Raw genomic sequence first — 24382 nt, forward strand, 5'->3', positions numbered from 1 at the left:
GCTCATCCCAAAGTTATCAGAATATTTTTTCCACTTTTTCAAAAGCCCACTTATGTTACAGCCAGTGAAGCAGATTTTTTTCTTCTTCCTAACTTTGATGTCCATTTTAACTTGCTATACATAGTGTCAGTCAAACTCTTCTCTATGCATGTTTGACTCAAACCATGGATGTAGTGAAGCTGCTTTAACAAGCAACTTTAATATTTCTCTGCCCTTTTCAAGCTGTGAAAAAGGCTGTAGGGGAACCAAGAACGTTTGCCAAAACTGTTTAGCCAAATGCCTAAATGTGTCCTCCAACCATACTCATAGTGCTCAGGCACAGCAGACTCTGAGGCAGACTGACAGTGCTTGTAGAATAATTCTGTTTCAGATGTTAAAATTTGTGGATGGATAATGAAAGCACCTCTGCTGACTACAAATACATTAGAATAACAGAGCAAAGCACACCTCTCCAGACAGTCAGGAGACTAACATTAATCAAGGTGTTCACCTGTATTTTGTGTTGAAGCTTCCCAAAACAAACAAAACCACTGAAAACATTAATCAAGCTACTAGCAGTGGTTCCTTCATCTTGACAGTACCAGCTCAATTGAGAGCTGGTTAGCCTGAGGATTCTTGCTCTTTACGAAGTAATGCTATCTCTTGCACTCATCTTCTGAGCATATCCACTTGTATTAAAGTGCTTTCGTGTGGCAATACTTGAAAGCCTTCTTCAGAATTCATTGTGCCCTGTGTTTTGACTGAGCAATTTATATTAAAACAATTTCTGCTTCCCTTGCCTGTTCTCTGCCTTCCCTCTCCTCCCCCCTCCTTTTTCCTGAGTAACTGTAGGGTGAGAAAAGAAGCAGTTTTGCATTTCAGTACACTTAATGTAGCCAAGAGGTTTGTTCGTTGCCGCTTTGTACTTTCAGGCAAACGAGAAAATTTAGATTAATAGGTTGTTTATTCTTTTGCGTGTTCCTCAAATCAAAGGCATTGGATTGCATTATTAAAGAAGTTTTGTGTGGCAGGCTTGGAACTGTCCTCACTGAGCTGTACATGAAGAAAAACGATTGCTTTTCATCCCCCACTCATTATGCAGACTGGCACAGGAATGCTGTTAAATGCAGTATCATGTTCTTTCACTTAAAGACCTTCCTTCTGTACAGCTGATGTTGGGCTCCAATTTCACAGGATGATCTGTCTTGGAACAGACAAGGAAAACCCTAGAAATAGAAACACATATGTCCTTATACTTCGAAAATTTAAATATTAGCTGGTTTAATAGAGAGAGGTTTTGTTTAGAACACTAGTGACCCTGCTTCACAGTCTTCTCAGATCTCTTCATTGGGGATTCTCTTCATTTGTTTCTCTTCTCTTCAGTTAGCAATAACGCAGAAAAAGGCTTTCAGTGATAATCTGCCCAGACAAATTAATGAGGAAGATATTCAACATTATTTTGAGACTGGATCCAAAACTGAAGGGTCTAGCTAGTGTTGGGTAGCTGACTAAATACACGAATCTGTCCCCTGGATGTTTTGCACTGAATGGGTAACAGCTTATCTCTGGGATTACATCAGGTACTGTAATTCCCTTGGTGTTCTGTGACAGAACAGTCTCACTTGACCCAAGGCCTTCTGCTTTGAAAGTGAAAGGTCTGGGGGATGTATTTTAAGAGAAGAGGACAAGATTGTGCCTGTCTTATGTAAATAAGAGCAAAGAAGTTGCTTTGCCTTATAGGTACTACTTCAGCTCTAGCTAATGTTCAGGGCAAGAAAGGCAATTGCACATGCAGCACTGCAATTCCTCACCTTAATAAAGTGGAAGACCTCTGTTTTGTGCCACACGCCAGCATCACCAGGTGCTCGGTGGGAAGGGAGCAGTGTCACAGTTACCAGACTGGCTGAACTGCTGAACATCCCTTGTGGAGTTGTAGGTATTATTCTTCTTCAGGCTCAGACCTGATGCAGGATGGAATAATTATGATTTTTCTCATTGCATGCTGGCTTCCTGATTTTGTAGTCCCCTTCCCTGAATTAGAATCCTCTTGTTGGTCTGATGGAAACTCAGTTCCTGCATTTCCATTCCTTCTGAGGTACCAGTGCTGAGTTCTCCAAGTGTGCCTAGAGAAAAGTGTTTAGAGAAAGCTTTCTATGTAGGCCTGTTTATAAGGTGTACTGTCATCATCCACCTGAGGATCAAGCAGAGTTCCTCCAGCCACTTCCATGTTTCACTTCTTTATGTTAGTTTGCCTCTGTATCACAGATCACCATTTTTTTCCCTGACAAGTATCCATCCTCTTTTTTGAAGGGATCTTAACCCCTTTTGGGGAAATGAGAGTGCCAGTGCTTTGGGTTTTAGAGTCTTGTTTGTTTGTTTTCAGTCTCTGCATAGGAAAGTGGTGGTATCTTTTCCACCTGAAACATGCAAATGTACTAATGTCTTGTAACTGCTGTCCCAGATTTTTGGGGATAGTATCATCTTTGTTTGGTCTTTTCATAACTATTGAATACTGTAGATTGTTCATTCATGCCATGTTTTCTATTCCCATTAATGCTTGCAGGCTGTGATAGCCAAGTTCATAAAAGGATTACAGATCTCTATTTATAATGTTACATATCAACTTTTAACCTGTTATAAAGTGCCTCAAACACGAATAACTAGACCACTGTATTCTTCTGCTCTGTTACCAAGCAGGGGAAGAATTGTGACTGGATCCCAGACTTCTATGTGCAGCTAGTGCTGTTTGATCAGTGACTCAGCTGAACATTGTTACATTTCTGAGAAAATCACAAGTATTATTTTTCTTTCTCCTTAATAATTCTAGGTACTATTTCACCTGCTTTAATTTTAGCCCATCATTCAAAGATTTTTTTTCCTTATAGCTTTTGGACATTTTTGAGTCAGATATGGCCATTTGCTGATGTATCTAGTAGTTGTACAGTTTTCTTTTTGTTTCCTAATAGGTACAATAGAAATTGTTTTGATTGCTTCCTTTTAATGTCTAGAATAGTTAACGTTTTTACTCAGACATTGAAATTAGAATCTAATCTGTCTAACACTGAAAAGCTTTCAAATCTACACTATTCATGGAAAGACTTTAGAGTTCATACAGACAACAGTTCAAAACTGAAAGGAAATTAGAAGAAAAGCTCATTAAATTCCCACATAATTCACTGATTTGTTATTTCAAATATTAACTGCAAAGCAAGTAATGATGATCTTACTTGTGCTGTGGCAGTGGGTGCAGAACTGCGTGTCCTTCCTTCAGAAGTCTGTTCTGGTCACAGCTGTGTATACAAAGCTGCAACTGAAAATGAGATGTGCACATAAAGGCTCTCAGTCTATTTCCCTTTGCAGCACTCAGATCTATTTGTTCTTTACTAAACCCCAGAAAACATCCTTTTAAAATGAAAGAGCAAAAGTAAATAGGGAGTGTTTTTTTTTTCCCCTTGATAAACATGTCATGTAAAGTGACTTTCCAAACATATCCCATTTAGTGGAGATAATATAGGAACCTTGAACTTCAGCATTGTTTGTTGCCCACCAGCATGATCCTCAAGGCCCCTGTTCTTCCTGTCAGAGTTTCCAATTCCAGGAGCTGGTAAGTAGAGTCTTGTTTTGGCATGTGGGCCCAGGTTCTCAAGTCCAGAGAGTCACTTCTGTATTTCTCTAATAACTGAGAAGCTGTTTCTTGTAATTTGTATCTGTCTGCCGAACATCTCAGAGCTTTTTTGCAGGTGGGATATTTTTACTTTCATTTGGGATCCCCTATGTGTCAATAATTTTATTTAACCTTGAATCTCTTAAGAGCTAGCACTACTATTTTCAGAGCCCTTAGTACTGCATGTAGGTGTGGACTTGGAACAGCAAAACCTGAAACAGATCCAGACAGGAGATAACTCATGTGAAAGACAACTGGAAGGATGGATGTTACCTTTAAATGTGGGCAAAAGTGAGAGGAATATAAATTAATACATTTATGTAGCATCCCTTTTTCTTACCTCACATAGAATACTACTAAAATGCAGCTACATTTGATGTAGTGAGTGTAGATACAGTTCTTCTGCCAGAAACACCAGGAAGCAATCTTTTTCCCAACAGGGCAGCATTAAGAAACATTTACAATTGCATGGAGCAAATAGGACTTCAGTTTTTAAGCTCTGCTTTGAAAGATCCAGCACATTTCCTTTGAGTCAAGAACATATGCTGAAATACATTACATTTAAGTACTTCTTTTAGCTATATTGCTGTATGATTTGCACCATCTGATTTTCAGACTTGTTCCATAAGTCTCAACATCCAATGGGAAAAGAAGGGCAAATGTTGCAGCAAATAAAAGGAACATGTGTTTTGTAAGTCTTCAATGGCTGGAGATGCTTAAAGAGCAGCTTTCATCTTGACTCACACTCTGAGGGTTTATCATACTTGCATTTCCATGATGGCTTTTTTGCTGAACAGTCAGGATATTGTTGTTTAGGAGACAAAAAAATATAAGTGAAACCACAAAGAGTACAGTTGTCTTAGAACAGTGTAGCTGAGGCCCCAGCTGCTAGTAGAGGTTAATACAGTGTTACTCACTATGGATGGCCCATCTCACTGTTCTCATTAAATGAGTGAGTCGGCAGTAGCTGTATTTGGGGTTTTAGGACTGCTGCCATCTTTGATTCCAATTAAGGAGAGTCCTACATCTTTTAGAGATTATGTTTTGTTTCTTCTTTGCATTGTCTTCTCTGTAGCTCACATCACAGCAGCAATCCATGCAGCCATTTCCACAGAATACTGGTCATGCTTCCTTTAAGAGAAATCACTTGTGTATCAGACCTGGTCAAAATAATTTTCTCACTATGCTAAGCTATCATCCCACCGCTAATCAGTTAAATGATACTCCTTTTTATTGCTCTTGCCACAAAGATCCTTACAAAGATCCTGAAGAACTTGACCTCATTATGAGGCTGGAAAAGATTAAACAACTGAACTCTATTTTCAGTTTCTACAAGCCAGGATTACAGTATGGATTCATGTCTACATTTGTCCTCCAGTAGATGGCCTTTTTTTCCCCTCTAGAAAGCCCCGTGCAGCAACAAGAAAGTGTCCTTTTGATTTCCGCAACAAGAGTTGCTCTTTTGTCTAGTTTCTTACGCTTCCCTGATTACCATAAAATATGCATACCATCCATGTTAGGGCATAGTGCTGGAGGATTTAGGGCATTTGTCTGAACTTTCCTCCAGCAAAATATTCTTAAATTTTAGTCCATGGAGGATGGTCCTGTTAAACAGGTGGTATTGAAGTGAACTTTGACAAAGATGCATGATGTCCATGGGAAACTTTCAGGATTAATGAACGACTGAAGAGTTTAGAGCTTGCTGAGCTGAAGCTTAACGAATGTAAAAAAAAATAATAGCTTCGTTTCACTTTTAAAAAATTAGTATCTGTGTTAAATTCTTATCAAATGTCTGTATCCATGTGAAATACAGAAGAAACTAGCTAATTTCCTTCTCTCTCTTCCTCTCAATCTTTTTTAAAATTATTATTATTTTTTAAGACACACAGCTTACTAGAGTATTGTAAGAGTTAACATCAAGAGAAGTTACAGAACCTTAGCCAAAAGCATACTCTTAAAAAGGGGTAGTTGGATGCCTTGTTGTTTCAAGTTTCTCTTAGTGCATTCATCCTGTTCTGCATTCAGACTAGTTTGTAGTGGTGGTCATTTATAATCATTAATCTAGCTCATTCATATTGTAATGGGCTCCAAACATTCTCTGTGGAGCTTACATGCTCCACTGCATTTCCTTCTAAATAACTAATGATGACTTCTTCAGTCTTGTCATTAACCAGATTACCTTCCTCCAGCCAGTTCTCTTATTGATTTGTGTGGTTTTAGGCTCATTTTCTTCTTAAGTTTTTACACTCATAAAAGAGACTCCATATAGGTTTATTTGAGAGCATTTTACATGACTGAACATCACTGCTCGAGCATAGGTCCAGATACTGCAATACTTATTTTTATGAACAGACACTTTAACAGTTGATTCAGGTGCTCCTAAAAACAATGTCATTTCCTTTCAGACTGCTTTTCTCAGCATGATAATTTGTGAAAGAAAACTAGCCAATGGTCTGGGTGGCTTGTGATCATACTGCATAGCCTGTATACAAATCTATATATGAATATACTGTGTGGTGAAGTCAAAGAATGGCCAGGACTACGAATGGCTTTCAGTTCTTGGAAGATTCATGTTTAAGTTAGGTAGTCAAATTGTTCCAGGTGAACCCAAGTGCACAGAGAAAGATGTGCTAGACCATTCTGTGCTTTGCTCACAACCAGCTTCTTGAGTTTCAACCACAGTGAGCTGACTGCTTGCCATAATTGCATACTGGTGTCACCTTGGTGGCATGTGAGATTCTCCATTCTTCGCAAGCCTGAACTTGTCTTTCATGGTTGGGCTCATGATGGACACGTTTCACAGACAGTGTCAGAATGCCTGCTGTGATGACAGCTGCTGGTGGAGGTGCAGTTAACTGTTCAAAACTTTGCAATTGATTATTTAAGAGGGGGGGCAGGGGAAACACACAAAGCTATCTGCGATTGTTATCTAAATCATGCTGAAGTATTTTGTCTCTCTTCCGTGGAATGTTTGTTGCAACTGCACTGTTCCTTGGAAGCCTTTTCTGAACCAATCATTGAAAGAGTAAAGTCCAAACATTTCTGTTCCATTCATTGTTCTGAGAAAATTGCTGACTGTTGCACTTCATGCTTTTACATGCCACATTGAAGTAGGAAACACTTGGGAAATTCAAGGTATTTGAAAACACCTGATTCTACTGAAACTGGTTCACCAGAACCTTTCATTGGTGTTTCCTGGAAAGTTCAGACTAGAAAGAAACTGGAAGTCAAGGGGATCTTTGATGTGAGATTGCTACAGCAATCTGCAGTATTTCCAGAGTTCATGATGTGTCCTCCTTAACCTCTACCTCCTTTTCTTTTTAGGCCAATGTTGTAGCTTCTGCTCCCTGACCCTGTGTGCATGACACAGATGAGCTATCTGCCAGCTGACTGTATATCCTGGGGCTCCCAAAGCAAAAAGGAAATACCAAACAGCAACTGGAAACTCTGGGCCTTTCCCTGGCCATAGTCCCGTTATTGTCACTAGACCTAGTACATATCTGAGGGAGGAGGGGTTGGGTGTGGGGTCCTGTATTGCATGAGATGCAGCTGCATACCACCTGCACATTTAGTCTGCCCATCTCGTGATGCATAGCCATGAATTCTTTAGTTGTTTTGAAGATCTTAAGCTTAATGACAACTTGTTTTCTTGAATAGAGGCTGATCCACATCTTGTCTAAAGATTACTGTTTGAGAGCTTGGGGAAATGTTGATGTTCCCCTCCAGTGAAGTGTTGTGGCATTTCTGTACTTCACTATTAAGATTGCTGTGGGTCTCGTTTCAAGTGGTTGAGCAGTCTGCCCCCCAGATGGCCAGAACTCCAACAGGAACATTTACATCTTATTGTTTACAAGACCAGTTAGCTCTGGCACTGGATTGATTATTTTCTCTATGACCGACTGAAAACTCCTCAAAGTGAGGAAAAATCAACTTGAACAAGGTAGAAGCAGTCTAAATCTGTTAGTTTACTTATTGCTTGGAAGATCTGCTAGTTACATCTTTAATGATATTACAATGAAAGGAAAAAATAATTTTGTAGTCAACACATGCAAAGAATATAAAATGTCACAGCATTTCAGTTATAAATTACTCTCAGTCTGAAATTGTACATTATTTCTAGTTTGTCTGCCTCAGGAGCCAGTCTTGGGTTGGTTTGGTTTGGTTTTGCTATGCCTGTATTTGGTAGATTAAAGTGCCTGTGATGTAATTTCACTTGTAGCTACCTACAGACCGAGGATTACCAGGGGCGATCTCTGCTGTTCCACAGGCTTAAAGTTACCCAAGAATATGCAGTGTATTTATGATCACACTTTACTTCAGATGTTAGGACATCCTTAACATTTCTTACTTGGCTTTTTAATGCCTCTGAAACATGAAGGGAAATCATACATTTTCATACTGTAGTCCACAAAACAAGCCTCTTTGTTTGCTTCAGGCCTCTGTCCTTTGGAGAAGGCTGAATGTCCTTTTGCATCATACTCAATGAGCTGAGCATTTCTTTAGGATGATGCGTGCTTCAGAATATGCACAGAGTTATCTTTGCAAACATTAAAGAAAGCTTCATGGAGAAAACTGGGTGTCCGTGTAGTAAATAAAGTTTAAGCCACTATTTGGTTTCTGTAGTCAATCATGTACTCGAAAATTTAAACCAGGCTCTTTTGTTTTTCTTTTTCTACTTCTGGAAATACTGACAAAAAATGTGGCTGCTTCTCCCTTCTTATTGTTTGCTGTTCTTCCACTTCACGAACTGTGAATTCTTTAAGCTTCAACTTCATTCAAAGTCCCATCCTGTAGTTAAAACAAGGAATTAAAGAGTTAATATTGTCTTTAGCATTGCATTAGGTATAGTGCTAAGGTTCCCAAAGAAGGTGGAAAGTTCAAACTTAAGTCGTGTTTGAGGCTGTCTGTGGATTCAGGAATACTCCACTGCATCAGTTAAACTCCTCCACTAGTGGAATGTTTTCTTTACAGCCATGAGAGCTGAGAACTTTTCTGTGCTTCTAATGAAAGTTTAAATTTTTGGGTTTGTGGCTGTGCCATGCTAGCCACAGAGGCACGCCAGATGATAGCCTTGGGCTAGACCTTTGGCACAGCTCATCCTGCCCTGAGTAACATGCACTCAAAGCTGAAGTAATGCTGCCACATGAAACGTTTGATACTGAAGGATAATTATGGGGAATTTGAAAGGGACTAGACGATGATTAAAGTTTGTATAAACAGCAAGGTTCTGGATTTTTGAGATAGAATTGGAGCAGCTCTGTATAAATTCATTTTGTTTTTGTTAATCTAGCAAGTGGTTTATTGATAAAAGGGCGCAAGATCAAAGGGCAGTAAAACAATCATACCATCTAGAGCATTTTAGTCTTTAAAAACCTTTAGCTCACTCAAAATACCACGCTACTGGAGCTTTGCCCATAAGAAGACAACTTTTCAGTGAATTTACTGTTCATGTGAACTGTCCAGGTTCCCTCCAGAACAAATGAATTCATTCTTCTCATCAGCTGCAGCTGAATCTTTTCCTTTTTACCTGAGTGCCTCAAAACCGGCTTTCTGCTCAAACACAGCGCTAATCCCCTTTCACTGGTCTCTCTTGCAGCACTCCCCCAACAAATCTTTTCAGGTCAGTGTGCTTAGCTCTTCGCTATATTTGTCATGATTCTGACACAGGTTGTTCCAGGCAAATCTCACTAAATCTCTGTCACTCTTTGCTTTTTTCACATCATAAGTTGTTTCTTTCTATCTGTTGTCAACAGGAGTCATCTATCCAAGTATGCTGTTTGCAGCCATGCTCCCTTTGTAGAGTGCAAAACGTCTTGTTTGTGAAGACTACTTGCCTGCAGCAGCACCCTTATGTCTGGCAGGACTTTGCTGGTATTCTCGTAGGTCAGGAGAGACAATCTGGGGTGCAGCCAGTGCCGCAAGTGCCCTCCTGGAAGAAACCCCCTACAGTCCCAAACTTCAGCAACTCTGCATGTTCTTCAGTTAGCCCGTCTGCTTTTGCTGTCATGTCAGACACAAAGTCTTCTGGGTTCTTTTCCTGAGGATACCCCTGGGATCCCTTCTGGGAGGACCTAAATGGTATCAGTGGAAAGAGGCTTGTGAATAACCTGATCTGCCTGCTCGGATAGTAAGGGTGCTAAAAGTTCTGTCTTAAGAGTGTGTCTAGTAACAGTGTTCACAAACTGTCTTAGCAGGGATGGTGCAAGCACAGCCAGTAAAGCTGAGACGAGTTTTAATTATGAGGATCATTAGTCCTATGACAATGCCTTGCATACATCCTGAACTTTAAGAATTAAAACATCTGTGATACTGTGATCTTAAGCAGGGAATTACCTGAGCCTGTTCAACAGTTTATCTCTGCTCTTCCACAGCTTGCTTTGCATGAGCTTTCATCAGATATTTCTGAGAGTCAGTTCAAGTCACCAGCCCAGGAGAAAAGTTTCATTTTCTCAGCAAGGGGCCTGCTGAGTGCCAGGGGCAGTACGAGGGGCTGTTCAGAACTATGTGGCCATCAGCAAGTGAGAGGAAAGGACAGGAGAGAGAGGAGTGAGACCTGCCCCTTTCAGCAGGAGTAAGTTGTAGATGGCTTAGCTGCTTGTTGAACTTCACCATCAGGAAGGCAGAGGTGATGCATCCAGTTCTCAAAACTAAGAAAACAAATTTTTGTTAGTATCCAGTGAAATTGAGCTGGACATTGGTACAAAGCCAGAGAGTCTTTTAAAGCTGCTTATGTCCAAGACTCCATGTAAAGCACAGGTCCTTATGTTGATCCCTGAAACAGGTTTGACCCTCTTTAAACTATTCACTAGAAAAACTTCCTTTAAAAAATTAAGTTGGTTTTGAGATAATCTGGCAGAAATCTTTGCCTTCCAGTGCATTCTCCTGTGTCTTAACAGTAAGTTTCAGTTTTCTTTTAATTCTCCTACACTTTTAGGACTATTTTCTAAAGATTGTGGGAGCTGTCTGTACAGTTCAAGAACAGAATGAATCCTTGTCTTACATGAACATGCTTATACAACTACAGAGGAAAGTGCGTGAGTGCTTATTCTTTTTTATTTAGGCTAGCTTTATTTAACCTTCCATCTCAAATTGTGGGGATAATTAATGTGACTTGCTGTTTTGCATTTTGTTTGTTTGAAAAATAAGGAAAATTAATTTTTAAAATTGAACAAATGCATATTCAGGATCTGGTTTCTGTTTATTTTATATCTCTCACTGTCAGTGGAAAAAGAAAACTAGTCAAAGAAGCAGGCTTTGAATGTTTTTATTTTGTTTCAAATTCTTATTTAAACAACCATTGTTGCAAGTAAGAAGAACAGATCTTTTTCATGATAGGTCATAAAATCTCTCAATGTAAAATTTTATAAAAGCTAAATTGAAAAGAAATTTTTTTTTTTAGAGTAGAAGGTGTTATGAGGAAAAAAGTGGAGTTTTCATGCAGCTGTATATTGTTGTTTAGGTCCTATACATGAATTAATTAGCACTATGTATATGGAGGAAATTAGGCTGAGTTTTTTGTAAAATCACAGCTCTTACAGGCAGCACAAGAACACCTAGACTTTTATTTTTAAGGGCTTTTGTTTATTTTTTGTTGTTTTCTACAAGATTGCACGCTTCCACAGACAGAGAGAGAATCCTGAGGATGTGATACTTAACTTATACCAAGAACATAGAAACTAAAAGGGCAGGAAAGACTTTAAAAAAACACTTAAATAAAAAAATTTTTAAAACATTATTTGTTAGGCTGTTCTCCTGTTATATTTCCAGGAGTCTGATGTACAGCTTTATGACTTTTTGCCTCTTGAATTAATTCATTACCACGTTAGAAAAGCAACCTGTGGAAATTGTGTGTCCTACCATGATCCAAAGGGGAAGGCTACATTGCCCAGGGCTCCAGCCTGTTTGGATGGTGGTTGTACATAGAAGATAGTGGGAACAGGGAACTTTAATGTACATTTGTCAGGGCAATCCTTTTGTTTCTGCGAAGTTACTAATGTGATTTTTTGAGGGCAGATTTCATGTACCAGCTGCAGTAAATATTCTCCTACTGCTTTGGGCATATTTATAGCTGACACAGTGTTGTGACAGCATTGCAGATAGCTACTTCTTGTGACGAAATCAGCCTAGATACAGCAGCAATAATTGCAATTCAGGCTAAGTCCTAGGTATTTATTGGCTTCCTGGGTAGATTTTACAGCCTTCACTGAGCTTCTGTGGCCAGGCTGCTGTCAGTATGAAAGAGAACTAGTTTAAAGATAGCTCAGGTGTGTCTGCACTTCACACACTGACAGCAGCATAAATGCATCATCCAGCATTCCTGGAGTTCGCATCACATCAGGTGAAGTGCCACTGTCAGCCACATACAAACCAGAAATGAAGCAGGTAAAAACAATATGTGTTTTAAAAGCCAGGGAAATACAAAGCAGCTGCTTTTGTGTTTCTCAAAGGTAGGCCATTTTTATCCAGAAAGCAGTGTTTGTTTTCCAAGGCTGTACCTCATGGACAAACTTACTTCTCCATTATGGCTCTGAAACATGAGGAAGAGTTTGCCTCAGGCACCAAAAGACAATAAACTACTCACAGTTCTGTAGGGAAGAGTCAGGATTTTGCTAGTGGCATGGTAGCAGCAGCAGTACAGGCTGGGCGGGAGTTTGAAGACCAGTACAGCAAAAATTAAGACTGAACTGTTAAAGTACGTCCTGTGCAGCTCTAACCATACCACTTCACTTTTCTGTACTTATTCTGTTAAGCCTCCCAGCTCCTCCTTATTCTACTGCTGTTTTAAAAACACTTTGGAATTTACTATTAGTTGCTTTGCAATAGAAGAGTGAAGTGCTATGTTCATCTATAAATGAATATGGTTTGCATGCAGATTGCAGTCTCTCTCCATCCTTAAACACGTGGTGTGACCAAGTTTGTTCCACTGCGAGGGCACAGAAGAGTGTGTATAGCCCTCTGCCCTGTGCTGTGGGGTCAGATTTGAACTCTCTGTGATTTGCTTCATTTGTTACTGGAACTTGAGATACAGCAATTTGTGGTAGCAACCAAAGTAGCAGTTGTGGATTCCAGTTTTCACTCATTCTGACTGGTACCTTCCTCCTTTTCTTTCTTTCTTCATCATGCAACATTGAGCACTATTTACTCAGCTGTGGCCTGGAGACAGGAAGGAGCAATGTGGTCGCGCACCAAAACTGCCCTTGTTTATTCCAAGCAGCTCTTGGCAGACAATATGGTACATGGGCAAATGTAATTTTCTGCATGGTCTTCACTGACCTTGCTGTAGAGAATAGGAAAACAGTCGTCACAGCAAATCATGGACACTTCCTAAGGTCTGTGGTGATCCCCCCTCCTGTGTAATAGGTACTCATCTCTAGGCCGAGAAATGGTTATGACTTATTGGTCGGACACCTGGGATGTCCACAGGCTGAGTTGTCTTATGGCCTGAAAGAGTCGGCCTGCAAGCTTCAGGGACTCATTTGGTGCCCTGTCTTCAGGCATAAGAAGCAAAGGGCTGCTTTCTTTAGAGAAGGAATGCCTCTGAGCCACTTAGGCTTTGTGTGCAGTTCCTATCTAAACAGACTGTTTGCTCCAAGTGCAAAACTGTTATTAATTCCACTTTTTTTGACAATGAACTTCACCCTCCGATGTGCTGGCTGGACAGGATCTTTGCTACCCTTTCCCAAAGCCTTTTTGAGCAGACTTCTGCTTTTGTTCTGTGTCATTTCGTTGTTTTGTGATGGAGGAGGAAGGATGATGCTCTGACTCGGTATGAAGAGGGAGGAGAAAAAGGCAACATAACATACTTTTAATACTTATAATAATTTACTTCTAGCAAGTGAGAGATCCCTATTTATGCCTCAGAACTAATGCTTGCTTAGGGCCCAGTTACCCTCTCCAGCTGGTTTTGTCTAGCAACTTGACTGGGACTGCGAACAAAGTGTGACTTTCTCAGGAAACCTCATCCTTCAAAAAAACCTTAAACTCCTTCACCTTCAGGGGGAGAAAAGAAGAGGCTAAGATTCGGGATTAAGGAAAAGGGGCTTCACTGATGAAAGTTGGCAGATTATCCTCCCAGAGCCTGTCTGTTCTGAATGCATGAGGGAAGCTTTGTGCACTGCTGGACACCACACTGTGAAAATCTGAAGGGGATCAAAGCAGAGTGAGAGATATGACTGGGCTGGGTAGGGAAGGGATGTAGAGGGTAAGATAAACAGACTTAACTTTAAATGTAGTTATCAGTTAAACAGATTGAATAAGATACAGAATGAAGAAAGGGTTATTATAATGATCTGTTGACAAATGAAAGGAAAAAATAATGTAAAGCAAGAGGTATAGAATGCATAAACAGGAATTTAAACTTAAACAAAGAAAAAATGCAAATTGAGTATTGCATAAAGCTTCCAGATGGTGTGACTCCTTCAGACCAACATGTAGACTTTTTAGACAAAGATTGGAAGTTTAATACCCAATGTTATTCAAAGCTAGATTTAGAAAGTGTTGAGTAGTTGTAAGAGATCCATACTATCCTCTTCAATTACGAGAAAGTGTCTGTTTCAAAAGAGCCTCTTTATGCCCAGCTTCTCTGTTTTTCTGTAACCCACTTCCTATGCTGAGCCTGTTGAAGATGACTTTTTGAAACTTGAATGTAGCTTACATGATCAGATAGTTTTCTAAGAACCTAGGACCAAAAAAATATCCATTGCTATAAATGACTGTTGATCTAACAAAGTAACAGAGAAGAAAATTTTATTTCCTTTGTGTAGTGTCATGAAAGAGAAATAGTAAGCTGAAGATTTGGTTAAAAATATGCATCTTCCTGCTCATGATAACTGGACTTTTTCAATCATATCTTTTTGCAGTGATACATAAAACTTGGTGATACTTTCCTTGATGACATTCAGGAAACTGATTAGATAACATTGCAGAAGAAAACCCCACCATTCCACTAGATACCGTCATTAACCCAAGCTCAGATTTACACTCACTGAGGGACCGAAGTAGTATCTGCAATAGAGAGCAGCCTCTGATTTGTGTTTTAGTAAGAAATGACAATACAAGACAGTTACAGTGCCCTCCATATTCTCCCAGAGATCTGTAATTTCAGTGCATTCACAGAAATTTAATACAGCTTAGCATTCAGGGTTTGGAAGAAGAGACATTCTGATGTAGTTGTCCATACAGTAAAACAGGTTGTACAAATCCTGCAAATGTTTTGTAGTTCTGCACAGGCTGGGACTTCCTTGTGTTTTAGCAGATTTCTGACTGCAGAGTTATTTTTTTCCAGAATAAAATCACCTTTTCATAGCATGACCCTAAACCTAAGGTGCTTCATTAGATAGAAAGCCCTCGCAAGAGCAGTGCAAAGTATAGTACTCTACAGAGTGTCTCTAATGGATGTCAAAGAAATTGACAGCAGTGTTTTTTCAGCTATAGGGTTTCCTGAAGCAAAGAGAAAAATAGGAGCTCTCTCCTCTCTTCCCTTTGCTTCCCTGGCTAATAATGTAGATAAAGGAGAAGTCTATAACTTGATTTTGGTGGCAGTATTTCTTTGGTCAGCATTTAAAATATTAATTTGGCTGGGTTGGATGTTGCAGTGAAATATCCCTTTGATACTGCATACCTGCTTCTTGCAACGTTTGTCAAAGGCATGGCGTTTTCCCTTTTTCTTGCTTTAGTCAATCTGCCAGGCTCTGAGGAGTTGTGGAGATATGGAGAAGTTGTGCCTATCATCTGAGACAAGGCTGATTATTTGGATGGGAGCCTAAGGAAGGCTAAGATGTGCCTGTGGCAAAAGAACTCACGCTCTGTACCTCAGTCCTAATGCCTGTGCCCTTTGGATCCCCTCCCTGGCTACTGCTTGGCTCTTCTTCCAGCCCTGGCTCTTTCTTCCATACTTTGCATTCTTCTGTATATAGAAGTACTGCAAAATTGCTGGTGTTCTCCCTGACTCCAATCCACAGCCTTTTGGACTGTGAACATACAATCATGTAGGGCCTTTTGATATTCAGTACATTTCCATCCCCTTGGGATCCCATAAGCTTCCCTAAGAGTCACCTCTTTTAGGCTTCTGCTGAACCACAGGGGCCTTTCTTGACCAGTCTTTCACAAAGCTGCTCTCTAAAACATGAATCATTTGATTGGTTTTCTTGTGTTTTTTGGATCTTTGTTCTATGCTTCCTATAATACAGTGACCAGATATGTACACATTATTCCAGAAGAGACCATCCAGCTGCCTTACCGAATGCCAAAGTAATAACGTCTGTGGTTTATACTCTGAAGCCTTCCATATACAACCCAAAAACCTTGTTTGCCTTTGTTACTGCTGCCAGATGTTCTGTGGATGGTTTTCAGGCATATTGTGGTGTTGTTACCATGCCAGTGAATTTCAGCAAATTTAAGCAACTTTGAAATTATTCCTTTTTCCACATGGTTATACTCAAGTCAAACCAAACTGTGTTCTCACTTGAAACTGGCCCGTTTTGGTTGCCTCTTTTTCACACTGAATCACTACCTGTTACCAGTTAATCTGCAGGAGCCTCCTCAGTGGGATTTCACCTTTATCAGGCCTTTTTCTCATTGTCTTTGCTGGCAGCTCCATCTGAAGAGCCCAGCTCCGAGGCTCTATGGGGCAGTTATATTGTCATTAGCACCCAGTCTACTTGAATTGAGAGAAGGGAATATGAGGGTTTTTTCCTAAAGAGGAAGCAAGGGGAGGGAAGAGCCTGTGAAAGAATTACAATGTTCTCACCTCTCTTTTCCTGCAGATTTGCTGACAGCACAGGAATACCACTGCCTGCTGCAGCTGCTGTGCCCTGACTTCCCAATGGAACTCACTCAGAAGGCAGCAAGGTGGGTTCTCATCCTCTCTTCTGGGGCAAGATCAGTCCTACACACACAGACTTAGGAACTGCATCTGTAGGTAAAGGTATAGACAGGGACATTGTGCTTTTAAGATTTTGAGGAAAAGATATACCATGTTTTGAGGTTAAAAACAGGGAGTTTTTCTAGGAGTGAAAAGGAGTGTATATTTAAGGTATGCAGGGACTGAAATACCAATGCAGAATGCTGCTGCTGGCTGTATATTCAGAAGATGAGTTGCATATAGAAGAATGTTAGCCAATGTGTTTTTAACTGACATTTCAAACACTGGGTACCATCTTTAAAATGGTTCCCCCTTATCCCAGTTTCCTCTGGTTATCACATTTAAAAGGTACTAACTTCTGAAGGATTGCCGGTGTTCTAAACTATGTTAGCAAAGAACACGGTAGCTAATCTATTTGAAACTTCATTTTAATCTAGACAAGGCCTAAAGCAGATAGATGGCTCAGGGCACTGATAACGTGATACGGAGTTTTTTACTGATAGTGCTTTCTGTTTCCGGTCCAGCCACAGTTGATTATTAACTATCTGATAGTGAAAATGAAATAAGGTGTATGGATCTGTTGGGATGGGAGGTCAGTTTAGATCTCAGCAGAAGGGCACACACATACATGTATAGTCACAACAAGCTTACTGAATAAATGCTCTCATTTCTAGCTGTCTCAGCAGAGAGGGCAAGGAACTTTAACTTTTTTCACGGACCTAGATACGACATTTGGAAACAGGATCCAGACACGTGATCAGGGTGTTAGCTGCTGCCTATGTTGTTCATGGCCTAAATAGTGAAAAGGTCTTAATATTCTATTTGTCATTCTGTTGTTTTTCTTTAGCATCAGAGTTCCATGAAAATTTTATTAAGAAAGGAAAGTAAAAAAGAGAAGTGTTATCCATCTGCTAGTGCTTCTGCTTGGCTGATTCTTTGGGTTCTTCCCTGGCTCATAATGTGCTGCTGTCCAATTTGAACTGCAGTTAAAGCTGTGTTGGTTCAATTAAAACTAAAAGTTGAGCACTGTTTTCCCTCTAGCTCATCAGTGGGCCTTTGGGGCTCCACAGAGTACAGTTTCTTGGCCTCCAATGCAGACTAAGAAATAATTCTGACCCTTTAACAGGGATATATTTGCTGCTTCCTTTCACAGAGGTACACGAGCACCAGTCCCATGCACTGGTGTGTATTTCATAGGGTTCCAGCTGAACTGAGCAGGATTTGTGATGCTGCATGAAAGGAGACTTCAGTACGTCTACACATATTATGATGTTTTTGTCAAGGAATTTAATCCACAAGGCTGTTGTAAACTAGAGGCCCTATTCAGGGCCCTGCTGCTCTCTTGTGCATGTGCTGTAGAGACAGACAGGCCGACGTTGGGAGCAGGTGTTGGAGAGAAATGAGACCTCTGTCCAGGGCACCCAGGTTCAGGTGGGGATGACCTCACTCCTACTTACGGCTGGCTAAAGATTTACTTACACATTGATATTATTGCGTTACAAGCTAATCTAATTGAATGATTTTAATAGAAGTTCTCATAATTCCAAACCATCCTTCTCTATCCTTCCAACTGTTGCTCACTCGCTTGTCCTTTTTCTGGTCTGCACTTCCCATTGTCCTCCTTGGTCTCTGCCAGTGAGAAGGGTGAACTCTGCAGGCTGCCTTCCCGCACCAGCTGACTGAGGCCTTGCAAACCATGAATGTCACAAGCAAACCCACTGACATTATTCCTCCTCCAGTCTGCATACCCCCAATGGTTTTGTTGCTAATTGGCTTGGGAAAGGAATTAAATAAAGTAGCAGCAGGAGTAGCCAGAGTATTCACTGATAGAGCCAGGACCTGTGTAATTATCGGCACTCTTGGGAAGAGAGCAGTTGTGGTTGTAGTCTCGGTGCTGCATGACTGAGATGATCTCACAGCACGGTGCACTCCACTCACCCAGGAGCTGTTGCTATGCACTGATAACAAACACTGGGATGAAGATCAGGAAATGTCAGAACAGAAGAACAGAGGCTACAACAGTATAGGTTTTATTAGCATGACGCCAGAGAGCTCTATTATTTCTGTTCCTGGTGCTACACAAATGCAGAAGTCATACCCAAAAAAGAACCAGGCTATCTATGTCTCTGGGATTTCTTGGATTTTTTTTTTTTCTTCAAAGGGTTATAGCCATTAGCAGATTGAAGATTTCAATCTGCAGAGATACCTTTGATCTTCAGAGACACATTTTGGCTGAGTCTTGAAAATGCAGGAAGACAGAAAATGAAGGAGTTTTTCTGGTTTGATGCCATGTTTCCAAGATCTGTACCTGAGCACTGACTTTTCTCTTGTAATGGAAATACAAGAAACTCTGTGCCCACATTTGAGTAGCAAGAGCTGAGTAGTTCACAGCTTCTATGCTGTTTTATGTGGGGTGTGGGAGCTCATGTTGCACTGATCAGTGCTAATGGAGGTAGGGCTTGCAAGTCTCTATCCCTGTTGTTAAGAGATTGGCTGAGAGTGCAGATCTTGACCTTTTTGTATGTTCCCGTTGTTTTTGCCTCCATCTATTAGTAAAGAAACCAAGTCCCTGAAGACTCATTTGAGCCAGCTGGGCCTTAAGACAGATTGTGTCAGTTAGCCTTTAATGGTAGCAAAGGACAGTAAAAGTCCTTTCAACTTGCCTGGTCTAGAGTTTGTCCTCGGGACATCCTATCTAGTCTGCATTTCTGAGATTTTAACCGCAATCAGTACATCATAAAATTTCCCCATTGGCACAGTAGCCAGGCTTTCCTGCCAGCCAAACCCGCTTGAACCCTGAAAGACCACTGTACCCTTTATGGGGGCCCTCAAGTGTAGGCATCTTTCTTCAGTCCTTTCCAGATTTTCCCTTTGATTTTCATTATTCATTGAGTGCTGACTATGAACTTTGTAAATAAGTCTGTACCCTTGAGGGCTTAAAGTCTAACTTGGACAAGAAAGAATGACAAAAGAATCTCTTGAAATATCAGCTGCCTGATGATGAACTATTTGGAGTTGCAGCTCAGACTTGCAGATTTTGTCCTCAATTTTGGTCCTACTCTCTGGGTTACAGTCCATGGCTAGGATTCTCTCCTTGCCAAATATTTCAAGGAAGAGGTGCAGATATGTTGCATATGATGCTGTCCCAGTTTCCCTGGTTGCTCAGTCAGCTGGCTATGTGGGGAGATAGCCAGCTGCAGTCTATCTCCTCATAAATGATTGTATTGGATTTAAAGACTTCTCAACATTTCCGGAGTGCAGACCCCTGCGCCAAGTGGAGTCAGTAATCCAGCACCAGAGTGCACCTGCTTCTGTTTAGACGCTCCTTTGTCACATATGTACAGACTTCCTTAGAGGCTCCTTGCTGTCTTTAACAGCAAGAAATGCCCAGCAAATTCTCAGACCTCTACCTGCTTCCTCATGGTCTCCTCTAAACAAGAGACTGGGACTTGGTGCTGCAGAGTGCAGCTATCAACCAGAGCTTTAAATTTAACAAATGAAACGAGTTGATTGTCATGAAGGTGATGTAATATTGTCTCTCTGCTTAACAAATATGCAAAACCTCTCCAGTGTTATTCTTTTGCATCTCCAGGATGGAGAAATGCACTGGCAAAAGCTGCAGAGCTTGTGCTTGGAGGGTATCTGGGAGACAGACCATAATTTCAAAGGAGGGAGTGCAGCTCATCAGCAATGTGGCCCATCGCATTTCCAGTGCTTAAATAGTGGCTGGAAGCTCCAGTGGCTGAGCAGCATTGCCTGAGAGATGAAGATGCTCTGCCTGCCAGCTTCAAAGCTATTTCCTTGATGTGGCCACTGACAATCTCAGTAACATGCTTATTAGTGAGAATTAAGAACTGAAGCTACTGCTGCTTTAGAGAGGAGGAGGAGACTTCTGGAACATAATAAATAAATCAGAAGCACTTTGACATCTTCAAAGGGTTTTGTTTTAAATACTGGCTTTTCTCCTGGGGACCCTCTTAGCCCCAGCCTTTCTTCTTTGAGATAATTAATTCAAGCTGTTCTACATGTTTGATTTTGCCACAGTGAACAGAACTGGTCTGAGTGGCAGGGAAGCCTTGTAAGATCCTATAACTCTTCTAGGTCAGCCTCCCACACAGCTCCCTGGAGCCTTTTACATGAGATAGAACAGTGTTTCCCCAGCAATGTGTTTAGACCATTGACGCTGCAGGAGTTGGTCTGTAGGTTGCATTTGGCCCCGTGCTCAAAAGGATGCTACTAGATGACCTGTACTTTGGCTATAATGAACTGGTAGTCCTTCTGGTATGACATGATGTGCCAGACACCAACTGTATAGGGTCAGTAGATGTGCACACAGTTGAAAAGAAGTACCAACTACCCTTCTCTAGCATCGTCCAAATATCTGTTGTGGTGTTTTGTTTTGTTTTTTCTCATCAAAGGGAGTGTTTCCTTCTGTTTTCCAGTCAGAGCTGTCATTCATGAGCCTAAGTTTGATTTTCTCCACTTAAGAGACTAAGCTGTTCATCCTTACGTAGTGACAGTGACCAGAGCATTGGTTTTGTTTTAATTTTTATGAACGTTTTTGCCCTAACTTACTTCTGGAATCCAGACCTTTTTCCTGAGAGGAGTTGAACTTTGCGATCACTTATTCTTCATCGTTACAGCCTGTTGCTGATCCTTTCCATATTCATGAAGTATGCTTCAAAATAGCGATGCATGTAGCTCCCTACATGCACCTGGGGCTTAGCAGAGAGAAAGACAACATTGTCTCTGGCCCAAGAAGTCTTCAATTTCCATGAAATTTGACCTGATAGTTCAAATGATAGACCTGATAGATATGAAAAGAGACTGATTCATTCATCAGGGAGGTTAGGATATTCACAGTACATCATTAGAAATCTGATTGTTGGTGCAACATTATTTCCTCTGTAGTCAAGTCAAGTTTGTCTGGGTATAGATTGGGAATGAATGATCGTTGTTATCCTTATCAATCTGAAAATATCCCCATTTGATGAACTCTGGTATACAGAGGTGTAGCATAAGTCTCGTTCTGCTTACATCAGTTTAATACTTGTGTAACTGTCTTCTCTGCAGCACAGTTACTCTTTGTGTAGCTGTGTGAACCAGCCTTGCAGGTTTTAGGCCAGTTTTCATTCCACCATGTCCACTAGGCTTTGAATGCTTGACATCCGTGTCACACTGCAGCTGAAGTGTTTGATAGCATCGACATTCAGGATCTTCTACTCGCCGCATGTTCTTAAGCCACCTGTATTTGATATTAGGATGTCCATATCCACACAGCAGTGGGTGTCCCCATTCCTCTCCTAACCTCTCATACTGGGCCAAGCCACGAGCAATCCTCAGCTGCACAGAGCTCCCTGGCTGCACTTTCTTTAGATCTAGGGTTCCTGGTTACTGCCTTCAGTTCTTTTCTAGATGCTGAAGTGTTTCTTTCATCTTATCCTAGGATTGTGCTGATGGACGATGCTATGGATTGCCTGATGTCTTTTTCTGATTTCCTCTTTGCTTTCCAGATCCAGTTCTACTACTCAGGTAAATGCCGGGAAACTGCTGGCTTCACCCACTAGCATAGCATCACAGCTTTACAGCTTCCCAAGCTCTGTGCTTTTTTTAAAACTTGTGAGGATATGGATTTTCACAGAAAATAGATAATGGAATCTACTGATGACAGGCATCACTGATGCCAAGAGATTAGGAGGCTTCCTAAGGAGGTTCCAAATTTTTGTGAATAACAAGATACTTGTAACTGTTATGGCTTATGCATGTGTTAGTCCTAGCCTTGAGAAATAAATTTCCAGCTTTATCTAGAGTATGTTAGCACCTAACAATTAGTTTTTACTACGAACGTTGGTTTCTTTTTTTCTGTTCCTTAATACCGCATTTCTGCCTCTGAAGTATTGGTCCCTGCTAGAGACAGGATAAGAAAAACCCACCACCTGGTGCCTTGAAAGGAAAAGGACCTGGACAAATGGATACAATTCTTCCCTCTAACACTGGCCCAACTGTGAGCTGGTTTCAGCTCGAATTGTTTCTGAACTGGATATAGTTTCTATTAGTTTGGGAACCCCCAGTGGACTCCTCTCCCAAGAATTTTTCCAGCCTCCCTTTGAAACCACATCAAATTGCAACCGCCAGAACACTTTTTGGCAAAGAGTTGCACAGGTCTGCCACCTGTCCCATGAAGAACCACCTCTTGCGTTTTATTTGAGAGCCCCTAGTTGGAAGGGAAAATGAATGGTCAATCCCCATCTACCTTCTTCATATCGCCAGTCATTTATCATATTCTACCCCTCTCCCCTAGTCTGAGTTTTAACTATACAAGGTACTTATTTTAAAATTCTTGTCAGAAAAAGTACAAATCAAATAATATTAGTTTGTGTGTGTGTATATTTCCATATGCTCACCCACACATACACATCTGTAAAAATACCCATTTTTTTTAAACCGAAGGTCAGGAGACAAGCAGGAAAAACTTGGATGAGCATGCAGGCGCTTGTTCTGTATAGGAAGACTGCTTTAAAATACAGTGGCCTGTTTGTCCTAGCCCCCCAAAAATGTGCTTGAGGAAAGGGAATCTCATTCAGAGAACTGCTTAAGTGTGCAAAAAGAGGGAAGCATTTGCTTTATCAAAGTTAGATGTGCTCCCAAGCACCAGGGACTGCTGGGGTGCCACTTACCTTCCAGCACAGAGCACTTTCTAAAGGCAACATAAGCTCATGGATTTCTGTCCACTCACACTTAAATAGCTCCCTCTGATGGACGTAGCTCACAGTTGGCCTCGACCAGGCAAAAGGGGCCAGGTTTGGGTACCAGGAGACACTGGCTAGAAGCTGTGGTCAGAGAGCAGACTTGGGTGGCCTGCTGATCTGATCCAACCTGTCAGTTCCCAGCTTTCTGGCAGTTAAGAGTCAGCTGCTATCCCTAATGCAAAAATTTCTCTTTCTCAGTAGTTCTTTGTAGAGACTTCCTCTCTAAGTCCCCTGTGCATATTGCAACATTATCTAGAACAATTAATTGAAGAAAAACAGTTCAAAATGGTGATTTTGGGTTGGGCAGAACCAGGCTTGTAATACCTTTAGCTGGGGACAAAAAATGTCTTTGGAAAGTTTTTCTCTGATGTAACAAACATTTCCACTGAGCTGCAGAACCTCAGCACAGCCCCAGGGCCCGCTGACATCCTGCCTTTCCTCTCTACCCGCTCACGCACAGCATTACACTTCCAGTCACTCGGGGCCTAAATGCCACTGGAGTCCCCGCAAGCCCGCCCTGGTGTCCCCACACGCCAACAGCCCAGCCTGGCCAGCGCACCCAGGCACAAGGCACACACGCAGCCTGTCATACGCTCTCCCACCAACCCACACACGTGGAAACCACTCCAAATGGAATCTAGATTTGTAAACTGCTGACCACATCCATAAACAAACTTGTTTAAAATTAGATTCTTGCAGTAAACAGTGGGTAGTATGAGGAGCCTGGGGAGAGGCTTTCTGCCAACTCTAGCCCTGACCTGCCCCAGCCCTTCCTCCAGATCCCGTGTTATATTTATTTTGGAGGAGCACAGAGACAAGCTGGGATACAGCCTGGAGCCCTGACTAAATCACTTCCTTTCCTCCTCTTGCAGTTCCATATAGTTTGTTCCCAACTTGGATGAGTTCTTAGTCAGTGGCAAGAAGGAAAACATTTTAGACTTTGCAAACTAGTTTAGTGTTCGATGTCAACTTTCAGGCTCTGCTGTTTTATCCATGTGCTACCCAGCCTCTGTTCCCTTGAGAACAATCTTGTTCAACAGAGTCAGTGGCCTCTCATCATCACCCTGACAGGAAGAAGCCAGCAACTTACATGGAAGTGGCTGTTTGTCCCTGCATAAAAGATGATCT

The 24382-nt window shown here is 41.2% G+C and overlaps 1 protein-coding gene across 1 annotated transcript in view; it reads left to right on the forward strand.

The window, feature by feature from the left end:
* Positions 1-24382, forward strand: part of CSTPP1 (centriolar satellite-associated tubulin polyglutamylase complex regulator 1) — a gene marked incomplete at both ends in the record, with an annotated part of 79542 nt that overhangs the window by 48404 nt on the left and 6756 nt on the right. Inside the window, 2 exons of the mRNA XM_080345110.1 lie at positions 16408-16492; positions 21952-22037. Of these exons, the coding sequence (XP_080201236.1) occupies positions 16408-16492; positions 21952-22037 (171 nt within the window). The remainder of the gene's footprint in view (positions 1-16407; positions 16493-21951; positions 22038-24382) is intronic.

This window comes from Nesoenas mayeri (genome assembly GCF_963082525.1).
Source record: "Nesoenas mayeri genome assembly, chromosome: 5".
Taxonomy (NCBI): Eukaryota; Metazoa; Chordata; class Aves; order Columbiformes; family Columbidae; genus Nesoenas; species Nesoenas mayeri.